Here is a 20,942-nt window from a genome sequence, read left to right on the forward strand (position 1 = left end):
AAGTCAGGGACAGCATAAAAATTAAGGAGAGGAAGTATAACATAGCAAAGAAGAGTGGGAAGACAGAGGATTGGGACTCTTTTAAAGAGCAACAAAAGTTAACTAAAAAGGCAATACGGGGAGAAAAGATGAGGTACGAGGGTAAACTAGCCAATAATATAAAGGAGGATAGCAAAAGTTTTTTTAGGTACGTGAAGAGGAAAAAAATAGTCAAGGCAAATGTGGGTCCCTTGAAGACAGAAGCAGGGGAATTTATTATGGGGAACAAAGAAATGGCAGACGAGTTAAACCGTTACTTTGGATCTGTCTTCACTGAGGAAGATACACACAATCTCCCAAATGTTCTAGGGGCCGGAGAACCTAGGGTGATGGAGGAACTGAAGGAAATCCACATTAGGCAGGAAATGGTTTTGGGTAGACTGATGGGACTGAAGGCTGATAAATCCCCAGGGCCTGATGGTCTGCATCCCAGAGTACTTAAGGAGGTGGCTCTAGAAATAGTGGAAGCATTGGAGATCATTTTTCAATGTTCTATAGATTCAGGATCAGTTCCTGTGGATTGGAGGATAGCAAATGTTATCCCACTTTTTAAGAAAGGAGGGAGAGAGAAAACGGGTAATTATAGACCAGTTAGTCTGACATCAGTGGTGGGGAAGATGCTGGAGTCAATTATAAAAGACGAAATTGCTGAGCATTTGGATAGCAGTAACGGGATCATTCCGAGTCAGCATGGATTTACGAAGGGGAAATCATGCTCGACAAATCTACTGGAATTTTTTGAGGATGTAACTAGGAAAATTGACAAGGGAGAGTCAGTGGATGTGGTGTACCTCGACTTTCAGAAAGCCTTCGACAAGGTCCCACATAGGAGATTAGTGGGCAAAATTAGGGCACATGGTATTGGGGGTAGGGTACTGACATGGATAGAAAATTGGTTGACAGACAGAAAGCAAAGAGTGGGGATAAATGGGTCCCTTTCGGAATGGCAGGCAGTGACCAGTGGGGTACCGCAAGGTTCGGTGCTGGGACCCCAGCTATTTACGATATACATTAATGACTTAGACGAAGGGATTAAAAGTACCATTAGCAAATTTGCAGATGATACTAAGTTGGGGGGTAGTGTGAATTGTGAGGAAGATGCAATAACGCTGCAGGGTGACTTGGACAGGTTGTGTGAGTGGGCGGATACATGGCAGATGCAGTTTAATGTAGGTAAGTGTGAGGTTATTCACTTTGGAAGTAAGAATAGAAAGGCAGATTATTATCTGAATGGTGTCAAGTTAGGAGGAGGGGGAGTTCAACGAGATCTGGGTGTCCTAGTGCATCAGTCAATGAAAGGAAGCATGCAGGTTCAGCAGGCAGTGAAGAAAGCCAATGGAATGTTGGCCTTCGTAACAAGAGGAGTTGAGTATAGGAGCAAAGAGGTCCTTCTACAGTTGTACCGGGCCCTGGTGAGACCGCACCTGGAGTACTGTGTGCAGTTTTGGTCTCCAAATTTGAGGAAGGATATTCTTGCTATGGAGGGCGTGCAGCGTAGGTTCACTAGGTTAATTCCCGGAATGGCGGGACTGTCGTATGTTGAAAGGCTGGAGCGATTGGGCTTGTATACACTGGAATTTAGAAGGATGAGGGGGGATCTTATTGAAACATATAAGATAATTAGGGGATTGGACACATTAGAGGCAGATAACATGTTCCCAATGTTGGGGGAGTCCAGAACAAGGGGCCACAGTTTGAGAATAAGGGGTAGGCCATTTAGAACGGAGATGAGGAAGAACTTTTTCAGTCAGAGGGTGGTGAAGGTGTGGAATTCTCTGCCTCAGAAGGCAGTGGAGGCCAGTTCGTTGGATGCTTTCAAGAGAGAGCTGGATAGAGCTCTTAAGGATAGCGGAGTGAGGGGGTATGGGGAGAAGGCAGGAACGGGGTACTGATTGAGAGTGATCAGCCATGATCGCATTGAATGGCGGTGCTGGCTCGAAGGGCTGAATGACCTACTCCTGCACCTATTGTCTATTGTCTATTGTCTATTGTCTATTGACAAACAAACATTATTCTGAACTCTGACAGAATCTATTTCTCATGCCCCAATTGAAAACCCATGCCTAAATAGATACCACGCATCACACAGTGGTTAAACAGGAATGTGTTTCTCCACATACCAAGTATGACATTTTGTGTTCAGAATATTAATACTAACTGATATTTATTTTAGGGCACTGGAATAGAAATTTGTGGATTTTAAAGTGGCTACCCCTGAACACCTAGTTCTGAGAGCATTGATCAATACAACATACCTGCGAGACTCCATTTGGTGGCGCTGGCTTGGGTAAAGGCTTGAGCTGCTTGGTAATGCATGGGCAATTTGCTTTGATACCCCATTTCCCCCTGGTGGCATGGACCATGTCTCCAATATCATACAGAGCTACGGATTTTAAAAATAAATCTTTTCAAAAACACATCACTTATTTTTTTTAAAGCCAAAAAAGCAGCAGGTGCTGCACATCTGAAATAAAAAGAATACAAATTTCCCAGGTTACGAACACTCGATGTATGGTGAGCTTGTAAATACGAGTGAATGTTTGGGAAACTAGCGGGATGATTTGCTGGCTGCTGCAGGCAGATTCGGTGGAAAGAATGGGCTTTTGTGCATCTTCTCTCCCCCACCCCCATCTCCCTTGGGGCACAACTGACCTCAATAAAATTTACATTGCAAGGTGGCACAATAGATAAAGAAACCTTACATTTGTTGTCAGCTGCAATCTGCGCAGGCTTTTACATTTAAATTGACCAAATTTTGCAGCTTTCATTACAGATATTCTACATGCTCAGTGTGGACAGCATTTATCTGGAGGCACTTTGCTACTCTTATCTTTTGATAAGCTAAATGTATAGCCAAGGATATCTAGCCCCTATTGGTCATAGTCGCTGTAAGAGATTCAGGGGGAAAATGGTTTCCCAGCATGGCGAGTAAGCTTAAAAAATATTTTTTGTTTAAAAAGAAAATGTAAGTCACTAGAAATTATAAATAGTGTTAAAGACCTGTGCAACATAATAATAAAATCTACAATTATCTAAATAAAAATGAACTAAAAGCAATTTGTTGATAGGACTTCAAACATTGGAGGATGTGTCAAAGTAAAAAAGTCAGCAGAAAAAGATTTAAAATAAAATGTAGTTATTCTGGGTAAAGGATCTATCCTTTAAACTAATTTATAAGTTTAAAACAAAACCAAAACGGTGATCAAAATGTAGGCAGGCAGTTGCATTGTGTCATCGTGATGAATGTTCAAACTACAAATAATCGTGGATCTCACTTTAAGACATCAAGCAAGCTGCCTCATCAGGTCCCAGAGAAACAGAGAGATTTCTTCCACAGATCAATAAAAGTAAGGATTGAGCCTTGCATCTTGTGTATCGCAGAAAGTGACTAATAATTTGAAAAACTTAATAGCAAGGAAATACAAGATTCTATGGAAAGTAATCCCATCTGGTTTCTGAAGGCAAAGTCTAGAACTTTGTGATAGACTATTTCCTGCACTTGTAAATCATGTACTAACCAGTGCTGGGAATAATTTGTGTTGGCATTAGATTCGCTGGGTCATGCGTCTGCCCCTTTGCGCATTTCAGCCAAGAGAAAACTTCATCTTCAAGACTGTCATCATCCTCTGAGGAAAAGAATGGGCACAATTTACCAAAGGATGGTCATTTCAAACTGCAATATCCTGCATAATTCAATCAGCAAAGTGAACAAGGTTGAAAAACACTATTCAACTTCGACAGTATTCATTCCATTTACATTTGGGAAACTGAATGACTATAATACAAGAATATACAGTGGTACAATAAATTTCAAGCAAGCATGGGAACTAGACATAAACTATGAGCTATGATCTTAGTCAAACAGAATTTTTTTTGTCAGATTTTTTCCACCATTTGGTTTTGTGCTTACACTGACACCTGGAAGTGCTCTCCATTGCTGCTGGAAAACACCAGAATTGGAATCTGCAACAACTATCCATCAACTAATTAGAGGTTTTCTTGGTGTAACAGGCAACTATAATCTGAAGAAGGGTCTCGACCCGAAAAGTCACCAATTCATTCTCTCCTGAGATGCTGCCTGACCTGCTGAGTTACTCCAGCATTTTGTGAATAAATACCTTCGATTTGTACCAGCATCTGCAGTTATTTTCTTATAATACTATGGTTACTTGCTTGTGCCTCCATGTTCTTCTTATTCATAAGCAAATCCACTGGATGCCTGACCTCTTCTTGCCTCGCTCAAGTGTTGCCTATTCTTTGCTTCCTAGTTTTTCATGAGACATTTTCTGGAATCCAATTTTTCAAAAAAATTCCCAGCGCAAAATGGTAATCTCAGAAATCCATAATGAAGCAACATAACATAGAAACATAGAAAATAGGTGCAGGAGTAGGCCATTCGGCCCTTCGAGCCATTCAATATGATCATGGCTGATCATCCAACTCAGTATCCTGTACCTGCCTTCTCTCCATACCCCCTGATCCCTTTAGCTACAAGGGCCACATCTAACTCCCTCTTAAATATAGCCAATGAACTGGCCTCAACTACCTTCTGTGGCAGAGAATTCCACAGATTCACCACTCTCTGTGTGAAAAAAAACGTTCTCATCTCAGTCCTAAAAGACTTCCCCCTTATCCTTAAACTGTGACCCCTTGTTCTGGAACATATGTGTATACCTCGAGCAGTGTGCTACCTCCAGAACATTCCAAATGCAATATTCTTGTTCCTCTTTCATAATTATCATGGCCTTAATTATAAAGCATCTAGACCTAATTCACACAATTCTCACCTACCAATCCTCTCTTGAATAAATCGCTTCAGTCCGAACGCCAAACAGTTCAGACCAAGAAATATTTATTTTCTCATTACAGCAAAAAATTAACATATCAGCATCATTACTGCAGCTCTGAGTTCAAAAACCTGAGGCCAACATAAACAGGTTATACCAAAGGTTTTACCAAGTTCTGTAAACAGACTATTAGGAATGCTACTGAAAATTGCCTGTGCTATGAGTAAGATCCTTTGCCATCTGGCACTTGGTAACAAAGCTAAACCTGATCCCGCCTTCTCCACAATAAGTTTACATGAACTAATTAGGTCCAAATGTGAGCACAATAAGGGAACGGCTCTACCACAGTACCTCAGAACTGTTCTCTACATTTCGCATCTTTGCCATACCTTGCGGCGGTCGACTCTTCCTCATCCTGTAGCAATCAAGGCATACACCAAAGCCACATTTACGACAGACCCAGTGGATGTTAAAGAGAGTCGTCTCACAAGCATCACACATCTCTCGAATACCACGGACTGCTCGTTTCCATGCCAATTGCTCTTAAAGTAAAAAAATACAAGAGTTAATCCACTAGAATGTTGCCTGGGTTTCAGCACTTAAGCTACAGAGAGAGGTTGAACAGGTTGGGTCTTTATTCTTTGGAGCGTAGAAGGTTGAGGGGGGACTTGATAGAGGTTTTTAAAATTTTGAGAGGGACGGACAGAGTTGACGTGGGTAGGCTTTTCCCTTTGAGAGTGGGGAAGATTCCAACAAGGGGACATAGCTTCAGAATTGAGGGACAAAAGTTTAGGGGTAACATGAGGGGTAACTTCTTTACGCTTTTGCGGTTGCAGCTCCTAGACTGTGGAACAGCATCCCTCTCCCCATCAGAACTACCCCTCCATCGACTCCTTTAAGTCCAGGCTCAAAACATATTTCTACTCCCTAGCGTTTGAGGCTCATTGAGGAGGCACTGTGAACTGTTTGCGTGCTACTGTATGTTTTCATTTTTTTTCTATTGGAACCTAATCAAATGTACAGCACTTTGGTCAACGTGGGTTGTTTTTAAATGTGCTATACAAATAAAATTGACTTGACTTGACTTGACTCAGAGGGTGGTGGCTGTATGGAATGGGCTTCCAGTGGAAGTGGTGGAGGCTGGCTCGATTTTATTATTTAAGAGTAAATTGGATAGGTATATGGATAAGAGGGGATTAGAGGGTTATGGTCTGAGTGCAGGTAGATGAGACTAGGTCAGGGAGAGTGGTCGGCGTGGACTGGAAGGGCCGAACGGGCCTGTTTCCGTGCTGTAGTTGTTATATGGTTATATGGTTATATGGTTAATGGACATCAGAGGAAAGTAGAGCTTGGGAATTATGACAGACTCCTGCATACATTCATCACAGACATTCAGAAGAGAGGATGCTTTTGTTTCTGACTGGGCAATTTTCTTAAACAATTCCAAATTACTAGTTTATTGTAAAATAACATGAACCACAAACAAATACTGGAATTAAAAAAACAACTAATCACAAATTATCCGTGTTATTGCTTGCGCTGGCTAAATTCACGTGTGCTTCCTCTTATCTTCTCCACTGCACCTGGTGTTCCCAATGTGGCCTCTTGCAAGACCAAGTGTAGACTCAACGATCGCTTCGCCGAACACTTGGTCGGACCGCCAGGCCCTACTGGATCTCCCAGTTGCTAACCACTTTAACTCCTCTCCCCTTTCCCACACTGACCTTTCTGTCCTGGGCCACCTCCATTGCCAGAGCGAGGCCATACTCAAACTGAAAGCACAGCATCACATAATCCACTTGGGCAGCTTACAAGCCAACGGTATGAACATTAACCTCCAATTTTGAGTAACTATAACCCCGTCTCCTCAACGCCCTTGTGTCCCACCTGGACACGCACCTATTTCTCCCCTCAACTACATTCCTTCCTCTAGCTTCACAACTCGCAACTCTTAATCCTTTTGTCTCACACCTTCTGACTTTTCATCACTGGCAGAGATCAACAGATTTGCAAATAATGAGGGATCAATTGATACAAGGTCAAGTGGAGGTGATGTAAATAATGTTATGATATTACAGAAAAGTTTCTTCCTGTTCTTATTTCTTACGTCTTCACAAATCTGGGCACAAAATTTCCACCATTGATTATTTAAAGGGTATTGAAGATTCTCGTACGAAAAATTTGGTTGCTGCTTCAGTTCTACTAACAACAATGCTTTTGTGGATAAAAATCTAAAGAAAACTTCAACACGGGGAAGTTATCAGCATTAAAGTCCATTATCTTGATCTCAATTCCCTTTGCCCTGTTTTCACACCTTGCACTTCCTTAGCTACACACTTCCTTATCTATGTACCTCCCTTTCCCCTGACATCAGTCTGAAGAAGGGTCGCGACCCGAAATGTCACCCATTCTTTTTGTCCAGAGATGCTGCCTGTCCCACTGAGTTATTATCGCCCGTTTAAGCCAGCATCTGCAGTTCCTTCCTATACAATCTACAGACAGCATTGTCTACAATACATCAACTTACGGTGCGGTTCCACCAGAAGCAAAGCTTCTTTCTCAGACATCACCAGCTGACAGAATTGGTCCCCGACGTTTGCCAAGATGTACTTGGATGTTTCCAGGTCAAGGCCTTCAGCAGGTGTACGCGATGGAATCCAAAGACTCAGAGCTTCACCATCACATTGTCTGGGATTTAGAAACCCTCCCACACGCAGGACACCTGTCCTTGTAAAGGCTAGTCTGGAAAAAGAATGAAAAACAGTACAGTTGATACACAATATTTCATTCTATATAAGATTATTGAGAAGATTTTCAAACAGTATTGAAAACTAGGTTAAATATTTATAGTGTTTATTCTAGGCTACTGAACTAATACAAAATTCTGCCCTTTGTTGAAGTCCACAACATGTTACAAATGACTTGTAGCCAAGGTCTAGGCAAGCCAGTGATTGCATTATGTACTGAATTTAGAATAGTCATTTCCTTTTGCTTTTCTGAATTACAGGACACTGAAATGAGAAACAATGCAGATAGATTAGCCAAACTTTAGTGTTAAGAGAAAGTTCTTCCTAAAATACGGAAGTTCCAAAAAATAATAAGGAGAGGTGAGGACAAGTTTTAAGTTTTATATCCACATGTAGTCTTGAAACACTTCAAACAACATAACTAAGGAGCAATGTAAAAAAGGAAATCAGAGGGGCAAAAAGGGGCCAGGAGATAGCTCTGGCAGAAAGCATTAAGGACAACACCAAGAGATTTTATAAATATATAAGGAGGAAAAGGGTAACTAGAGAGAGTGGGATGCCTCAGGAATCAAAGCAGTCAACACTGTGTGGAGCCACAGGAGATGGGCAAGGTCTTCAATTAATATTTCTCCTCTGTTTTTACCGATGAGAAAGACAAGAGGACGGAGGAACTTGGGACAGTCAATGGAAGTGTCTTGAGAGCAGTCAGTGCTGAAGGTACTATCGTGTTTGAAGGTAGCCAAATCTCCAAGGTCTGATCAGACATATCCGAGGATATTGTGGGAAACCAGAGAAGAAATTGCAGGAGCCCTGGTTGAAATTTACACAGGAGAGGTGCCAGAACACAGGAGGGTGGCAAATGTTGTCCCTATATTCAAGAAGGGCTGCAGGGAAAATGCTGGGAACTATATGCCAGTGAGCTTAACAACTGTAGTTGGAAAGTTACTAGAGGGTATTCTGAGGGATAGGATATTACAGGCATTTAGACGGACCAGGGCAGATTAGGGTTAGTCAACATGGTTTTATACGTGGGAGGTCGTGTCTCACAATTTTTTTGATGATGCGACCAAAATGGTAGATGAGGGCAGAGCTGTAGATGTTGTATATATACAGACTTCAGTAAAGCATTCAACAAGGTTCCTCATGGTCGGCTGCTCTGGAAGGTTAGATTGCATGGGTCCCAAGGAGAGATAGCTGAATAGATAGAAAATTAGTTTCATGGAAGGAAGCAGAGGGTGATAGTGCAAGGGTGCTTCTCGCACTGGTGGCCTGTGACTAGTGGTGTGCCTCAGGGTTCAGTGCTGGGCGTATTACTGTTTGTTATCTATATCAATGATTTGGATGAAAACATACATGGCACGATTAGCAAGTTCGCATATGATACAAAAGTGGGTTGTTTTGCAGATAGTGAAGATTGGTGTGAAAAATTGCAGCAGGATCTTTATCTATTAGCCAAGTGGGCTGAGGAATGGTTGATGGAATTTAATGCAGAAAAATGTGAGGTGTTGCATTTTGGGAAGTCTAACATGGGCAGAACCTACACAGTGAATGGTAGGGCTCTGTGTAGGTGTTGTGGAGCAGAGGGATCTAGGAGTGCAGTTACATAGCTCCCTGAACGTGGAATCACAGGTAGATCAGGTAGTCAAATGGCTTTTGGCACATTGGCCTTCATCAGCCAGAGAATAGACGTTGGGAGGTCATGTTGCAGTTGTATAAGACATTGTTGAGGCCACATTTAGAGTATTGTGGTCAGTTCTCTTAAGATTTAATAAGAATTGGAGAGGTAGCTTTTTCACATAAAGGGTGGTGCTTGTGTGGAAAAAGCTGCCAGAAGTGGTAGTTGAGGCAGGGACTATCCCAACATTTAAGAAGCAATTAGACAGGTACATGGATAGGACAGGTTTGGAAGGATATGGAACAAATGCTGGCAGGTGGGATTAGTGTAGCTGGGACATGCTGGCCAGTGTGGGCAAGTTGGGCCAAAGGGCCTGTTTCCACACTGCATCACTCTATGACTCTATAACACAACAGCTCTTTGAATCCACTCCTTTGGGGCCCACTGGGCTTGTCAGGACTTCATCTGTAGGATTCCCTTCTTTATCCTTGAGTGGTCCTACCTTCTCCCTGGTTATTCTCTTGTTCTTAATCAAACTGACCATTTAGTTCCCCTTTGGCCCCTCTAATCAGCTGCTTGTGTTCTTTCCTCCTTTCTTTAAACTCCTTAAAGGCTCTGTCTGATTCCTTCCTCTTAAACCTAGCATGCACTTCCTTTTCCCTTTTTCTTGCAAGTTTCTCTTACTTTGCCATTCTTATTGTCTATTGTCTATTATCCCTCCTCCTCACTAAAATATGTCGGTTCTGAACTTCGATCAACTGGTCTTTAAAAGGCTCCCATGGCAGATATGGACGCCCAATACTCACTCCCAGGGTACCCCGAGCTAATGTAGGGAGTTGTGATCACTTCGTGAATAGAACTTTTGTAATAACCAAAATGCTGTTTATTTTATTGGCTACGGCTCATGTCAACTTAAACAGATAGATATTCTCCCAAAAAACACACATAAGGGATGGAAGAATAATACATGGACCGATTCACAAAATTAATCTAAAAGTGAAAAATTTAAAACTGCCAAAAAAACTTTCAAAACAGAGTGCACCAAGGACCAGCATCCTCCAATTCCCCAGCACACTTACTTCCTAAAGTGGAAGAAACGACAGGACACTGTTGATTCATCGTGATCTTTAAACTTTCGGTAACGCACCAAACGACATTCTCTGCACTTGTGAAGATGTGGAGCAACATTGATACAGGAACCATCTTGCAGAAAAGATTCTCCAGACTGCTTCAGCTTTCTCACCTTACATACGTCTTTTAAAACAGACTGATCCACAGAAACTGATGGGGAAGATAAAAACTGAATTAGAAATATATGGAAGACCTTCCACAGCCTTGCATGGTGGGCAGTTGATACAGGAATTTTATGTTATGATAATCAATCTATACCAATTCAGTCTACAACAGACCCAGCAAGAAGGAAAAATGCTTTAATGGGGAATTCATAATTGAAACTTTTATAATCCAAAGTGACCTGTTCCTTAAGCATAAGACACATACAATATGACATGTCTCAAAACTCTGATACTGCTATTACAAGACATTCATGTCAACATTTCCAAAGACGACAACATTTTCATAGTGCATTAATCATCAATCTGTTGGCCATTGATTCCGGGCAATTTTTTATCATAGATCAGTGCATCTCTACTTGGCTAAAAAACTAGGCACAAAAATGGCTTTGTCAAAGGTAACTGGCTATTAACAGTCAGTAAACCCCAATACAATGTGTAGGAAAATAACTGCAGATGCTGGTTCAAATCGAAGGTAGACACAAAATGCTGGAGTAACTCAGCGGATCAGGCAACATCTCAGGAGGAAGAGGAATGGGTGACGTTTCGGGTCGAGACCCTTCTTCAGACTGATGTCAGGGGGTAGGACAAAGATAGGATGTAGTTAGAGACAGGAAGACAGTGGGAGAACTGGGAAGGGGGAGGGGAAAGAGAGGGACATAGGAACTATCTGAAGTTAGAGAAGTCAATGTTCATACTGATGGGGTGTAAACTGCCCAAGCAAAATATGAGATGCTGTTCCTCCAATTTGCGCTGGGCTTCACTATGACAATGGAGGAGGTCCATAACAGAAAGGTCAGAGTGGGAGTGGGAGTTGAAGTGCTGAGCCACTGGGAGATGAGGTTGGTTAAGGCGGACTGAGCGAAGGTATTGAGCGAAACGATTGTCGAGCCTGCGTTTAATCTCGCCGACGTAGAGAAGTTGACATCTGGAACAGCGGATACAATAGATGAGGTTGGAGGAGGTGCAGGTGAATCTCTGCCTCACCTGGAAAGACTGTTTGGGTCCTTGGATGGAGTCGAGGGGGGGAGGTAAAGGGATAGGCGTTGCATTGCCTGCAGTTGCAAGGGAAAGTACCTGGGGAGGGGGTGGTTTGGGTGGGAAGGGACAAGTGGACCAAGGAGATAGGGAGGGAACGGTCTCTGCGGAACGCAGAAAGGGGTGGAGATGGGAAGATGTGGCCAGTAGTGGGATCCCGTTGGAGGTGACGGAAATGTTGAAGGATAATTTGTTGTATACGACGGCTGATGGGGTGGTAGGCGAGGACAAGGGGGACTCTATCCTTGTTACGAACGGGGAGAGGGGGAGCAAGAGCGGAGCTGCGGGATATAGAGGAGACCCTAGTGAGAGCCTCATCTATAATGGAAGAGGGGAAGCCCCGTTTCATAAAGAATGAGGACATCTCCGATCCCCTAGTATGGAACACCTCATCCCGGGCGCAGATGCGGCGTAGACGGAGGAATTGGGAGTACGGGATAGAGTTTTTACAGGAAACAGGGTGGGAAGCAGTGTAGTCAAGATAGCTATGGGAGTCAGTAGGTTTGTAGTGGATGTCGGTCACTAGTCTGTCTGTCTCCTGTGATGGAGATGGAGATCCAGAAACGGTAGGGAGATGTCGGAGATGGTCCAAGTATATTTAAGAGCAGGATGGAAATTAGTGGTGAAATTTATGAAGTCAGTGAGTTCTGCATGGGTACAAGAGGTAGCACTAATGCAGTCGTCGATGTAGCGGAGGTAGAGTTCGGGGTTGGGGCCAGTGTACGCCTGGAACAGGGATTGTTCGGCATACCCTACAAAAAGGCAAGCATAGCTAGGGCCTATGCGAGTGCCCATAGCTACGCCTCTGGTTTGGAGGAAGTGGGAGGAGTCAAATAAGTTGTTGAGGGTAAGAACCACCTCTGCTAGGCGGAGGAGAGTGTTGGTGGATGGGGATTGGCTGGTTCTGCGGTCGAGGAAGAAACGGAGGGCTTCAAGACCATCCTTGTGGAAGATGGAAGTGTCGAGTGACTGGACATCCATGGTAAAGATGAGGGAGTGCGGGCCTGGAAACCAGAAGTTATTGAGGAGACGGAGAGCATGCGAGGTGTCTTGGACTAACCCCAATACAAAATGCTTACCCTTCTGATGTTTATAAAAACAATTTTAAAGGACAAAGTATATGTTAAAAGCTCACTTTTTCATTCATCCTACACATTCCTCTAAAGGCCTATACATATAGGCCTTTACACTGACAATCTGCCTTTTTCTCGACAAAAACTATTTCATTAAATAAATTCTCCAAGTGCAAGACAGCTGAACAAATCAATTCAGATAACATCAACAAAACCTAATCCTTAATACCACATCTATATCATCAATGAAATGGCACTGTTTCATTATCGTAGCTCATGGTTGCAATCAAGTCAAGTGACTGAATTTTCTATATTTGTTTATTTCTATACAATTGTGCCTTTGTAATGTAGTTTTTAATACCTAACTGACCATAGTCATCCACCTATTAAAACGTCACCCATTCCTTCTCCAGAGATGCTGCCTGACCCACTGAGTTACTCCAGCATTTTGTGTCTACCTTCGATTCAAACCAGTATCTGCAGGTTTTTTTCGCTACGTGTCCACCTATTATTATACTCTCTATTCAAATATAATCAAATCCTAGCATTGGGGAAATACATACAATTACACAACAAACACATAATTTACTTCCAATCAGCACAGCTAATGTAGTCACTTCTTTGATTAGATAGAACCTGAAAGGTGTTGGTAATAGGAAAACGTTGTTTACATACTTATCCCAGAAAGTCAAAAGCTCTTTGAATTAGCATTTGCAACACATCACAAAAACATGCCGACACACTGCAGAATCCACCAACATCTGCCACACACATTCTGAGGTGTAGAAACATAGAAAATAGGTGCAGGAGTAGGCCATTCTGCCCTTCGAGCCAACACCGCCATTCAATACGATCATGGCTGATAATCCAGAATCAGTACCCCGTCCCTGCTTTCTCCCCATATCCTTCTCCAAGTCACAAGCAAATTGATAAAACATTAATTACAAATACTTCTAAAACCTAGATGTTGGTCCTAGAATTGTGCGAGCATGACCTCCAGTGAAAGTACAATAAAGGCAAACGTTCAACCACCCTCTCTAACCTTCTACAAATATATTACTGCACATGATACCTCGTCATTTAGTATTATTTCAAGGTTTTACATTTTGCTCACGGTGCCACAAACTCACTTTTTGGAGGTCTTCCTCGCGGACGCCCTCTCCCTCGGCCCCGTCCCTTCCCTATTTGTTCTTTATTCCCATCACCATTTGGCTCCCTCCTTTCATGCACATAAGATAAATATCCTTTTAAACCAGTCTTTGATTGCAATCGCATGTGCACCTCTGAATCACTCAGGTCTGATAAGTCACTGTCAGAAGCAGAGTCTGACTCCTGCTTGATACTCAAGCTCCGTTCATCCAAAGAAAATCTCTTCTGATCAAACTGAGATTGCTGACAAGATGGGCCATCAACACCATTATCAGATGAACTAAAGGTAAACGCAGCCTGTTGTGGCTTTCCAGAATGTGTCTTGTCTGAGAAAACTCGCAGTTGTGGATTGTCCTGAGTTGCCGAACCAGAAATAGGGATTGAGAAGCCTGAAACCCGATCGCCAGTGGGACTGGTGGATAAGGTTGGCATCTCAATATTGGTTGCACCAAATTGGGTTTCTGGTGAATCGGGTCTAGCTGTATTTAAACTAGCTGTCTTTTGAGTAGGAGATGAAAATGGAGATGAAAAAAATTTGGGGAGATCAGTTTTGTTGCCACCTACATCTGATGTAATCTTATCAGTTTTCTTCCAGTTAGTTAATAATGGAGGCTTTACAATAACTGATGCTGGACTGCAAGCCATAGACCGTGTTACATCACTTCTGAACAGACTTGAATGTGACCTGCTAGTTGGCAAAACATCCCCATTTCCCTTTAGATCTGCAAACTTAAAAAATGAATTAGCTGATGGAATGGTAGGCATTTCTTCTTTCAAAAGATCTGGCGGGTGGACTGACTGAAGAAACTGTAGGCTTAAAGTGCTCCTTGGAAAAGCTGGAGTTAGAGTTGGCATGAGTTCAGAAGTGCCAAGTGTGTTTTTTCTCTCTGAATCTTGTCCATGTTTACCTCCAGGATTTAACCCAACAGCAGGAGTTCCAACCGCCTGTGTTGTTGCACTTTTCTGACCAGTGGCATTGGAAGCCACTTTGAAGGAATTGAAGCTGAGAGGGTGATTCGATAAGCTTTCTGAAATTGCAGTGAAGTAGTTGCTCTGTGGAACATTCTGAGGCATGCACTGGAAAAACAAATTATTTGATAAACTGCCCAAATCCATGGAGATTTTGTTGCCAGCTTTACTGCCAGGTAAATCAGCCACATTCCTTCCAAACCCAAATCCAAAGGCCTTGCTTTCTTGGACAAATGTTCCATTTGTTCCCTCATTACCATTTCTTTTTGATTCTTCCATAAGGGTTTCATTCTTATCTGATATTTGAACAGCACCATCTTCAGTTGAAACCCCTTCTTTTCGAGTTTGGCTAGGATCTCCAAGCCATTTCTTCAATGGTTCCCTAAAATTGTAATAAAGTCAGTGAATTAATCAGAGAAGTTTGAAACTGAACTAATAGAATACAGGTATGTCTCAAATCTATTCAAAAGGATGCAGGGAGGCAAAGGTTTTAATTTATGTATTTATGTTTAGTACTATCTGATTTAATTGATAGCACGCAAACAAATTCTATATATAGTCTCAGTACGCGTGACAAGAATAACCTAATACCAATAAGCACCATATTTGGAGCAGTGCTGGTGCTGTAGACAATAAGACCGTCTGATCTTTAGTGACATCTAACATGGAACAGTGCAGCACCAGGACAGGCCCCTCAGTGCATAATGCCGATGCTAAACATGATGCCTAAACCAACCCCAATTCTGCTGCATTAATTCCATATCCCTCCATTCCCTGCATATCCATGTACTTATTCAAAAGTTTCTTAAATATCACAATCGTATCTGCCTCTACCACCACCCCCGGCAGCACTTTCCAGGCACTCAAAATATGTAAACAATATTTGTCCTGCATGACCCAGGTTCGATTCTGACCTTTAGTGATACCCAAGTAGGTTTGCAACCTTGCCCTCTTATGGTTTCCCCACAGGTGCTCTGGTCGTCTCCCACAAGAGAGAAATGCCGGCTCTTCACTTAACTGGTCTTTGTAAATTACCCATGGTATGGGTGTCTGGTGGGAGAATCAGGAGCTGTTAATGTGCACCTATGGAGATCAAGTTACGGGGAAATAAATAAGGAAATGTGACTGAGCCAGGAGTGGCAGACCTGATGGACTCAATGACTTTGTTCTGAATTGAAAGGAAATATGAATCATAACACAATGTTGTTAAATTACAGTGTAAATGAATAACAAGCTAAATACAAAACTGCACATGATGGCAGGTTTGCCTTACCCTTTAGCAGTACTGCACACCTCTGCCAGTTGCCCTATTGAAGACTCCAATGGTGAAGAATTTCCCAAAGAATTTTCTGATACAGGAGCTAAACTGGATGTCTGTAGACTTTTAACTCCCTGAAACAAAAGTGTTTGCAAATTAAGCAGGTGCACTAACAAAGAGAAATGTTTATAACTTTCAATCTTACCGAACCTTTTGAGAGTAAAATGATCTCAGCATTTTCAAAAACCTTATACAATTAATGCAAGACCTCTAACAACATTTGATGTACAGAGGGATGTTGGGATCCAAGTCTCTGTGTCCTTGAAAGTGACAAGAAGATAGAGTGGTAAAGAATGCACATAGAAACATAGAAAATAGGTGCAGGAGGAGGCCATTCGGCCCTTTGAGCCAGCACCGCCATTCATTGTGATCATGGCTGATCGTTCCCAATCAATAACCCGTGCCTGCCTCCCCATATCCCTTGATTCCACTAGCCCCATGAGCTCTATCTAACTCTCTCTTAAATCCATCCAGTGGTTTGGCTTCCATTGCCTTCTGTGGCAGAGAATTCCACAAATTTACAACTCTCTGGGTGAAAAAGATTTCTCTTGGGAACATTTTTCTTGCATCTAGCTTGTCCAGTTCTTTTATAATTTTATATGTTTCTATAAGATCCCCTCTCATCCTTCTAAACTCCAGTGAATCCATCCTTCTAAACTCCAGTGAATGTTATGCCTGTCTTCATTAGTCGGGTGCAATGAGTATAAGAGCAGGAAGTCATGAAGCAGCTTTAAAATACTTTGGTTAGGTTCCATTTGAGTATTGCATGCAGTTCTGGTTGCCCCATTATAGGAAGGATGTGGAGGCTTTGGATAGGGTGTAGAGGAGGTTTACCAGAATAAAGCAAAGTAATAATAGATGGAAAATTGGTCTAAAGATAAGAAACAGGAGAAATAGGAAGTGGAGGGGAGGGGGTCGGGGAGAGAGGGGGTCGGGGAGAGTGTGGGTGGGGGCGGGGAGAGTGTGGGAGGAGAAAGTGGGGGTGGGGGAGAGAGTGGGGGTGGGGGAGGAGGAGAGAGTGGGGGGGAGAGGAGAGTGGGGGTGGGGGGAGGGGAGAGTGGAGGTGGGGGGAGGGGAGAGTGGAGGTGGGGAGGAGGACAGAGTGGGGGTGGGGGAGGGGAGGAGGGAATATTGGGGGTGGGGGGGAGAGGGGTGCGGGCAGGGAGAGTGGGGTGGGGGGAGGGAGGAATAGGGTTGGGGAGGGGGGAATGGGGGTGGAGGCAGGGCTGGGGGAGGGGGCAAAGGCCAAGTGGGGGTGTGGTAGGGCGAATGGAGTGGGGGGGGGGGATTGAGGGTGCTACACCAATACAGGAAAGGCTTTGGGTCCAGGGCTCACTCAGTCACACCCTCTCCCTTTCCCTGTTCCCCCTCTAGGAGCAATGGACCCAACTTGGTCTAGTAATCACTATTACCAAAGCAGTCAAAATAGGAATGGAATTGTAAAAACATCTCCAGGAAAACCCAGAACTTCATGTGGGTTTAGTTTTAGTTTTTTGGAAATGCAACCAAAATGGTCAATGAGGGCAGAGTTGTAGATGTTGTATATCTGGACTTCAGCAAAGCATTCGACAAGGTTTCGTTTGGTACACTGCTCTGGAAGTTAGATCGCATGGGATCCAAGGAGAGATAGCTGAATGGTTAGAAAATTGGCTTCATGGAAGGAAGCAGAGGGTGATGGTGAAGATTGCTTCTTGGACTGGAGCCCTGTGACTAGTGGTGTGCCTCAGAGTTCTGTGCTGGACCGTTTGTCATCTACATCAATGATTTGGATGAGAATATGCATGGCAAGATTAGCAAATTTGCTGATGATACAAAAGTGGGTGGTTTTGCAGATAGTGAAGATGGTTGTGAAAAATTGCAGCAGGATCTTGATCAATTGACCAGGTGGACTGAGGAATAGTTGGTCGAATTTAGTACAGATAAATGTGAGGTGTTGCATTTTGGGAAATCTAACATGGGCAGGACCAACACAGTGAATGATAGGGCTCTGGGGAGTGTTGTAGAACAGAGGGATCTAGGAGTGCAGGTGCATGGTTCCTTGAAGGTCGAGAGGCAGGTAACTAGGGTGGTCAAAGATTGGCCTTCATCAGTCAGACTATTGAGTTTACAAGTTGGAAGACCATGTTGCAGTTGTATAAGAAGTTAGTGAGGCGACATTTAGAGTATTGTGTTCAGTTCTAGGCATCATGTTATAGGAAAGATGTTATCAAGCTGGAAAGAGTACAGAGAAGATTTACGAGGATGTTGCCAGGACTAGGTCTGAGCTATAGACTGGGACTCTATTCTTTGGAGCACAGGAAGATGAGGGGTGATCTTATTGAGGAATAGATCGGGTATGAGAGGAATAGTTTGGGTAGATGCACAGATTCTCTTGCCTAGAGTAGGTGAATTGAGGACCAGAGGACGGGTTTAAGGTGAAAAGATTTAACATGAATATGAGAGGTAACTTTTTCACAAAAAGGGAATAAGCTGCCAGAGGAGGCAATTGAGGCTGGGACTATCCCAACATTTAAGAAAGAGTTATTGACAGGTACATGGATAGGACAGGTTTGGAGGGATATGGACCAAATGCAGGCTGGTGGGACTAGTGTAGCTGGGACATGTTGGCCGTTGTGGGCAAGTTGGGCCAAAGGACCAGTTTCCAAGCTGTATCACTCTGTGACTCAAAATGGAAATTTAGAAAATATTCTCTTAATCCAGTATTAATTCCAAACCACTACCAATAAAAGATACTGCCAAACTCCAACCATAAACCATTTCTTACATCAGGATTGAAAGCCTCGTTGGGGTTTGCGAAAGACCGATGCGAGTCGAATACCCGGAAAGTGGTCTGCAACCGATCCTGTGCTGCTGGGAAGTTGCTTGGATTCACCAAAGCACACGTGGGACTTTCATTTTTGGACTCGGACATTATATTTTGTGACCTTTGTTGAGTTACTGAATTTACATCAAGGTTTTCCTTTATCCCATGTTCAGACAATCCGGCTCCTACAAAAGCTTCCGTATCTGCATCTGTTGAATCTTGAACAAAATTTGAAGGCTCTACAGTCGGAACTTCGGAGCCTCTGCCTGAATCAGAAGTTGGTAAACCCTTCTTGCTCTGAGGATTCAGAGACTCTGCATTAGAAAATGGCGCTCCACTTATCCTGGGCACAGCACCAGCAGCAGCAACAGTTGGCACAAACAGTTTCCCATGTATTGGCTCATCCTGGACAACCAAGGTCCTGCCATTCTCTTTGGTATAGGTGGCATAACGCAAACCTGCTTGTGGCTGAGGTACAAAGCGAGATCGATCTGAAGCATTGTCAGCAACTCCCCAGGACAAATCACCAACTCTCTTGGAGTCACAGTTCCCTTGCTCCACATCAGGGTTGTCATTCTTTGGCTGATTGTGACTGTTGCCTCCAGTGCTTAATGAGCATACACTACTACTGTCAGACTCCATTTCTTCTTTGTCTTTCACTTTTTTTTGTACAGGTTCATTCTCTCCATCAGCTGCATTTTTTCTTCTACGACTATCTTTATTTTTATCTAAAGAGAGAGCACAAACTTTGTCATTACACACCTACATCATATAATACCTCTGCTTCAAAGTAACCTAAAAATAGACATCTTCAATGATTAGATCCAGTAACTGAAGTTTTATAAGACAATCACTTTCTGAAAAATGTGATAATATTTATTTCAGCTCTCAAATTTGATAGCAACATTTCAATAGATTTATCAAGACGTTCTCTTATGAGTTTCTCAACATTAAAGCACTCTGTTCCTCCAACTGAAGCATTTTCTATGTATGCACTAAAATGCACATAAATTAGATAAAAGGGGTTATTTAAAATGCTTGAGCAAAATGCTAAAGCCAAAATCTTAAAATAGAAGTCCCACAGTGTTTTAAATAAGTGCAAGATATAAAATGAATGCCATTTAAAGGAGGATTTTAAAATACTAATTAAGACAATGGGCTGTATTTTCATAAACATCGATTTCCAGACCACATGTAAAAAAATAAAGAGGATTTACAGGGCCAGCAGATTTCTCTGTGGTCTTTGCGCACCTCGCACATTTGAGTTGGCAACTTTGCAACGAACATGAATTCCCAATTGTAAAATGCATTCACTCTTTGGGTCATGTCATTGCTGCAGGAGGTCCAAACATAATTGGTTCAATCACCATGGTGTAACGTCTTTTGGTTATTTGACAAAGTATGTCCCACCTTCCCTCCACCAATATCAGTAACAAAAATGTTCAATTTGATCACTATAGTTATTTTCAGAAGGTTCTTGCCTACCTTTCTCATCAGGTTCCTTGATTGGGCTGTAAGGTGGACTGCCTTCAGCTTTCTTCCGCCTATTCCGAGAGTTTTGAGAAGCTTGCTTTTGAGCAACCTGTTGATTTGAAAATATTCACAATGACCAGTACTTTCCTCAAAAATATGTCAATGATACTTCACAAGCAAAAAAGAATTATTGAATAGATGAAACATGAGAGGAAGGACATTTTTGCTATTGAGGGAGTTGAGGAAAGACATTGATATTGAAGGAGTGCAGCATAGATTCACCAGGTTCATTCTGGGACGGCAAGACTGTCATTTGATGAAAGAATGAGTCGACTGGGCTTATATTCACTGGAATTTAGAAGGATGAGAGAGGATATAGAAACATAAAATTCTTAAGGGATTGGACAGGCTAAATGCAGGAAAAATGTTCCCAATGTTAGGGGAGTCCAGACCCATGGGCACAGTTTAAGAATAATGGGTAGGGAAGACTGAGATGAGGAAAAACATTTTCACTCGGAGAGTTGTGAATCAGTGGAATTCTCTGCCATTGAAGGCAGTGGAGGCCAATTCACAAGATGTTTTCAAGAGAGAGTTAAATATAGCTCTTAGGGCTAACGGAATCCAGGGATATGGGGGAAA

The 20,942-nt window shown here is 42.7% G+C and overlaps 1 protein-coding gene across 4 annotated transcripts in view; it reads right to left on the minus strand.

The window, feature by feature from the left end:
* The window catches only part of kdm3b (lysine (K)-specific demethylase 3B), a 99,194-nt gene that overhangs the window by 45,054 nt on the left and 33,198 nt on the right, over positions 1–20,942 (minus strand). For all 4 annotated transcript variants that reach the window (XM_078411262.1, XM_078411264.1, XM_078411263.1 and 1 more), the window contains exons 7-15: positions 20,316–20,412; positions 18,792–19,558; positions 15,983–16,101; positions 13,722–15,091; positions 10,268–10,469; positions 7,354–7,568; positions 5,216–5,368; positions 3,558–3,665; positions 2,295–2,422 (exon numbers count right to left, since the gene is read on the minus strand). In XM_078411262.1, the coding sequence (XP_078267388.1) occupies positions 2,295–2,422; positions 3,558–3,665; positions 5,216–5,368; positions 7,354–7,568; positions 10,268–10,469; positions 13,722–15,091; positions 15,983–16,101; positions 18,792–19,558; positions 20,316–20,412 (3,159 nt within the window). The remainder of the gene's footprint in view (positions 1–2,294; positions 2,423–3,557; positions 3,666–5,215; positions 5,369–7,353; positions 7,569–10,267; positions 10,470–13,721; positions 15,092–15,982; positions 16,102–18,791; positions 19,559–20,315; positions 20,413–20,942) is intronic.

The sequence above is a fragment of the Rhinoraja longicauda genome, chromosome 14, assembly GCF_053455715.1.
Source record: "Rhinoraja longicauda isolate Sanriku21f chromosome 14, sRhiLon1.1, whole genome shotgun sequence".
Classification (NCBI taxonomy): Eukaryota; Metazoa; Chordata; class Chondrichthyes; order Rajiformes; family Arhynchobatidae; genus Rhinoraja; species Rhinoraja longicauda.